The sequence below is a fragment of the Physella acuta genome, unplaced genomic scaffold (genome assembly GCF_028476545.2).
Source record: "Physella acuta isolate Inbredline_101_S28 unplaced genomic scaffold, ASM2847654v3 ptg000910l, whole genome shotgun sequence".
NCBI lineage: Eukaryota > Metazoa > Mollusca > Gastropoda > Physidae > Physella > Physella acuta.
In genome coordinates this window covers 177,406-183,405 of record NW_026732427.1, presented here as the reverse complement: position 1 = coordinate 183,405, position 6,000 = coordinate 177,406, and the positions used below count along the sequence as shown (strand labels likewise).

The 6,000-nt window shown below is 37.9% G+C and overlaps 1 protein-coding gene across 1 annotated transcript in view; it reads left to right on the top strand.

The window, feature by feature from the left end:
- The first annotated feature begins 462 nt into the window (after positions 1 to 462).
- LOC131953120 (histone-lysine N-methyltransferase 2A) overlaps positions 463 to 6,000 on the top strand; it is a 31,781-nt gene continuing 26,243 nt past the window's right edge. Inside the window, exon 1 of the mRNA XM_059316148.1 lies at positions 463 to 645. Coding sequence (XP_059172131.1) covers positions 478 to 645 — 168 coding nt within the window. The 5' untranslated portion in view covers positions 463 to 477. The remainder of the gene's footprint in view (positions 646 to 6,000) is intronic.

Genomic DNA, 6,000 nt, shown 5'->3' with positions numbered 1-6,000 from the left:
CTTAAACAGGATTATGGGAAGATAAATAAAAGAAACGAAAGCAGCGTGCTCATTGAGTTCTCATCCTGTATAACGTTTAAACATTTATCCCGGACAGGTCTACCCGTTACTCGTTAGAAGTAAAATAAATACAAGAAACACTTAAACAATAAAACAAGAATTAGAATGAACTAAGTCTTCTGTATCATGTGTACTAAAAAATTGGCGGGGAATTGTCTGGTGCTTATTGGCTGTTTACACATACCTGAACATGCATTTTGATCAGTTGATTTTTAAAAACATTTTTATCAACTATTTTAGATAGCTTGGCTAATCATAATTAGTATACATTAAACCGTTAGGTTTTCAACCATCTACAGATGCTAATAGAATTAGATATATATTGTCTGGGTTTACAAAAACCTTAAATTTTCTTAAATCTTACACCCGCTTTCCGCCATATTGGACTCGCGACATCTTGGAGTTTAGAAAATCAACATGGCGCGTCTGCGTTTCCCTGGACGGCCTGGCTATCGATTTGATAGAATTGGAGTTAGATATGGTGCTGATGAAGCAAGACAAACTACAGATCCAACATTAGCTATTGTTGCCAGCATTCATAAAGGATTACAGAGGTTCAGGGATCTGTTTGGTGATTCAGACGAGGTAAACAATATACACATTTTTACGAGTACGCCATGTCCGATCAAAAATGGCTCCTTCCGATTTGTCATAATCAGAAATTTTGCGATCGATGCTCAAATTGCCATAAATTTTGCTATTGTTAAGCATCTGCGTTTAACTGAACAGTTTTTCTAAGTACCTTTACCATTTATAAACACGAACGCGTTCTGATTTATGCTTATGAGCTTAATTTTGTTCATCTATCTATATACTACTAAAAGTCAAGTTTGTTTACATGTTTGAATATTTATTTTTTTGTTTTTTTGTTTGTTTGTTTGTTTGCCTGATCAAGTATCCTGATATGTTCGGCTCTATCTGGAGAGCTGTAAAATAGTATGTAGGTAGAGAATAATTTTTTAATGCAGACAGACTGTTAATCACAAATTTATTTAAAGACGTTAATTAATTTATTGATTTATTCATTGTTAAATTAACCGTATTTTTTTAAAAATGTTAATACTTTGAATAAACTTTGTGGGGATAGTGACGTCCCTTGATGTGTTTACATTTTTGGTACAATAAAAATGGCGGACCCCATCATAGACTTTGTGGCCCATTCAAAAGTTTCACGCGTTACAAAGCTAATTTTCTGCCGGCTATAACTTAAACAATACGTCCGTTTGCTGTATTTATTACGTTCCAACACTTATATCAATTTTCAACTGTCTTTTTCATTTAGTTTTACGATAAATTTCTCTAGATCTAAAGATCAGCTATCGAAGGAAATTTATGAATCTAGCCTAGATCTAGATCTAGATCTAGCCTAGATGTAGGTCACTAGATTCAATGTAAATTCTACATCTAGAATCTATTTCAGGCCTTAATTATTTTATATAAATCTTTGTTTGGCTTATTTAAGATAAAATTTAATTTGAAAGTTAGTACTACTAGACTTATTTTTAGATCTAGATCTAGAATCTATACGCGTAAATCAAGTTGCATAAGGAGACACATAGTATAGTATAAAAATTCACTTGTGACGTCACGAGTAAATAGCTAAAATGGTAGCGTAGTCAGCTCTCATGCAGGAGGCACGGGTTCTAGACCAATATGTCAATGAAATTTTTTTTTTCAATTTTTTTTTTTAGATGTGAATGATAACGTTGCCTATCTGAACTTGGCAAGATACAGGGCAGGTGAAGTAGAGTTCATCTGTTTCTTTGTCCTAAGCATATGAAAGGATAGTGTGGTCAGATACATGCTCGGCTGGAATTGTTTTTTAAACGATAAAAACATGTTGTCTGAGACTTGGCAGGACACTGGGCAGGTGAAGTAGAGTTGAGTAGGTCACCTGTGACGTCAGTTTATAAAGGGATAGTCCGAAATCGGTGTTTTCGGTGTTTTTAAAAGATAAAAAACATATATTTGAATGTGGGGTCTGTTTTTTGTGACGATAAGTGACACTGCAGTAGCGTACCGAGGAGGGGGGGGGGGACGGTAGGGGAGGGGAGGTGGGGAGTGGAGGCGGGGGGGGGGGAAGGGGAGGCGGGGGGTGGGGAGGTGGAGGGGGGAAGGGGGGGGGACATATGTTGGGGCGCCAAAATGGTTTGGAAAAATAAATTGATAGGTTGAGGGGGGTTCAAATCGAAAGTTTGAGTGGGGGGGGGGGGGGTGCACATCAAAAGTTTGAGGGGGGGGGGTTCAAATCGAAAACTTTGTCCCCGGGCGCCGGAAAGGGTCGCTATGCCTCTGAGTGACAGACGTGATGTTTTTTGATGGATGACCCCCGAAACCCACAGTTATCCAACGGATGACGGGTATTCTAGTATACTACTAAAAGTCAACTTTGTTTACATGTTTGAATATTTATTTGTTTGCCTGATCGAAAATTGTGATATGTTCGACTCTATCTGGAAAGCTGTAAAATGGTATGCAGGTAGAGAATAATTTTTTAATGCAGACAGACTGTTGATCACAAATTTATTTAAAGACGTTAATTAATTTATTGATTTATTCCTACGCAGAATAACCCATTTTTTTTTAAAATGTTAAAACCTTGACTAAACTTTGTGGGAATAGTGACGTCACAGGTTTTTGTTTACTCTTTAGTACAATAAAATGGCGGCGTCTATTGAAGAAAATTGTGTTCCCATTCAAAAGTTTAACGCGTTCTAAATCTAATTTTCTGTCGGTCATAACTTTAACAATACGTCCGTTTGCTGTATTTATTACGTTCCAACACTTATATCAATTTTCAACTGTCTTTTTCATTTAGTTTTACGATAAATTTCTCTAGATCTAAAGATCAGCTATCGAAGGAAATTTATGAATCTAGCCTAGATCTAGATCTAGCCTAGATGTAGGTCACTAGATTCAATGTAAATTCTACATCTAGAATCTATTTCAGGCCTTAATTATTTTATATAAATCTTTGTTTGGCTTATTTAAGATAAAATTTAATTTGAAAGTTAGTACTACTAGACTTATTTTTAGATCTAGATCTAGAATCTATACGCGTAAATCAAGTTGCATAAGGAGACACATAGTATAGTATAAAAATTCACTTGTGACGTCACGAGTAAATAGCTAAAATGGTAGCGTAGTCAGCTCTCATGCAGGAGGCACGGGTTCTAGACCAATATGTCAATGAAATTTTTTTTTTAATTTTTTTTTTTAGATGTGAATGATAACGTTGCCTATCTGAACTTGGCAAGATACAGGGCAGGTGAAGTAGAGTTCATCTGTTTCTTTGTCCTAAGCATATGAAAGGATAGTGTGGTCAGATACATGCTCGGCTGGAATTGTTTTTTAAACGATAAAAACATGTTGTCTGAGACTTGGCAGGACACTGGGCAGGTGAAGTAGAGTTGAGTAGGTCACCTGTGACGTCAGTTTATGAAGGGATAGTCCGAAATCGGTGTTTTCGGTGTTTTTAAAAGATAAAAAACATATATTTGAATGTGGGGTCTGTTTTTTGTGACGATAAGTGACACTGCAGTAGCGTCCCGAGGAGGGGGGGGACGGTAGGGGAGGGGAGGCGGGGGGTGGGGAGGGGAGGCGGGGGGGGAAGGGGGGGTGGGGAGGTCGAGGGGGGGAGGGGGGGGGACATATGTTGGGGCGCCAAAATGGTTTGGAAAAATAAATTGATAGGTTGAGGGGGGTTCAAATCAAAAGTTTGAGTGGGGGGGGGGTGCACATCAAAAGTTTGAGGGGGGGGGGTTCAAATCGAAAACTTTGTCCCCGGGCGCCGGGAAGGGTCGCTATGCCTCTGAGTGACAGACGTGATGTTTTTTGATGGATGACCCCCGAAACCCACAGTTATCCAACGGATGACGGGTATTCTAGTATACTACTAAAACTCAACTTTGTTTACATGTTTGAATATTTATTTGTTTGCCTGATCGACTATTGTGATATGTTCGACTCTATCTGGAAAGCTGTAAAATAGTATGCAGGTAGAGAATAATTTTTTAATGCAGACAGACTGTTGATCACAAATTTATTTAAAGACGTTAATTAATTTATTGATTTATTCATAGTTAAATTAACCGTATTTTTTTAAAAATGTTAATACTTTGAATAAACTTTGTGGGGATAGTGACGTCCCTTGATGTGTTTACTTTTTGGTTCAATAAAAATGGCGGACTCATCATAGACTTTGTGGCCCATTCAAAAGTTTAACGCGTTACAAAGCTAATTTTCTGCCGGCTATAACTTAAACAATACGTCCGTTTGCTGTATTTATTACGTTCCAACACTTATATCAATTTTCAACTGTCTTTTTCATTTAGTTTTACGATAAATTTCTCTAGATCTAAAGATCAGCTGTCGAAGGGAAGTTATGAATCTAGCCTAGAATCTAGATATCTAGATCTAGCCTAGATCTAGATTCTAGGTCACTACTAGACTCAGTGTAAATTCTAGATCTAGACTTAATGTAAATTCTATATCTAGAATCTATTTCAGGCCTTAATACATCTAGAATCTATTTCAGGCCTTAATTATTTTATATAAATCTTTGTTTGGCTAATTTAAGATTAAATTTAATTTGAAAGTTACTACTACTAGATCTATGCGCGGAGACTCAAAAGTATAGTATAAAAATTCATTTGTGACGTCACGAGTAAATAGCTAAGTTGGTAGCGTAGCCCGCTCTCATGTGGGTGGCACAGGTTCTAGACCAATATGTCAATGATATTTTTTTTTCAATATTTTTTTTTTTAGATGTGAATGATAAAGTTGCCTATCTGAACTTGGCAGGATACAGGGCAGGTGAAGTAGAGTTCATCTGTTTCTTTGTCCTAAGCATATGAAAGGATAGTGTGGTCAGAGACATGCTCGGCTGGAATCGTTTTTTAAACGATAAAAACAAGTTGTCTGAGACTTGGCGGGACACTGGGCAGGTGAAGTAGAGTTGAGTAGGTCACATGTGACGTCAGTATATGAAGGGATAGTCCGAAATCGGTGTTTTTAAAAGATAAAAAACATATTTTTGAATGTGGGGTCTGTTTTTTGTGACCATAAGTGACACTGCAGTAGCGTAGCGAGGAGGGGGGGCGGGAGGGGGGAGGTGGAGGGGGGGCGGGGGGGACATATGTTGGGGCGCCAAAATGGTTTGGAAAAATAAATTGAAAGGTTGAGGGGGGTGCAAATCGAAAGTTTGAGGGGGGGGGGTTGAAAATCGAAATCTTGGGGGGGGGGGGTTAAAATCGAAAAGTTTGTCCCCGGGCGCCGGGAAGGGTCGCTATGCCTCTGAGTGACAGACGTGATGTTTTTTTATGGATGACCCCCGAAACCCACAGTTATCCAACGGATGACGGGTATTCTAGTTGTACTTAAACTTAACAGTGTGACTGTGTGAGTCGTAAGACGACCTCCGGTCGTAAGCATCCACTAGACCTAGATCTAGAGCTGGAGTCTAGACTAGCTCACTAGATCTAGATCGAGATCTAGACTTAGATTTAGATCCTAGATCTAGAATCTAGATCTAGTAGCTATCATTCATTAGATCTATTCTAGAGTCTAGTCTACCACTGTACTAGATCTGGACTAATACTCACTAGAATCTAGATTTCTAGATTCTCTAGATCTAGAATCTAGCTAGATTCTCTAGATCTAGACTCTAGTTGCAGTAGGCATATGGTCCAAAATAGTAGGCTAAATAACTAGATCTAGTCTAAATTGAAGTAATGGGCCTAAACTTCGACTCTGGTCCTTATAAATTATAAAAATAAGGCAATAACATACCTACACAAATCCCCTTACTTAGTAAAAAATCTAAGATTTAGATTGTTAGTAGGCTTTATAGTTTATACCTATATACTTAAAGAAGGATTTTAGATACAGATGTCCGATATAGACTCTTCCATAAAATCTATGTGTTGGGTTGTTTGTAGT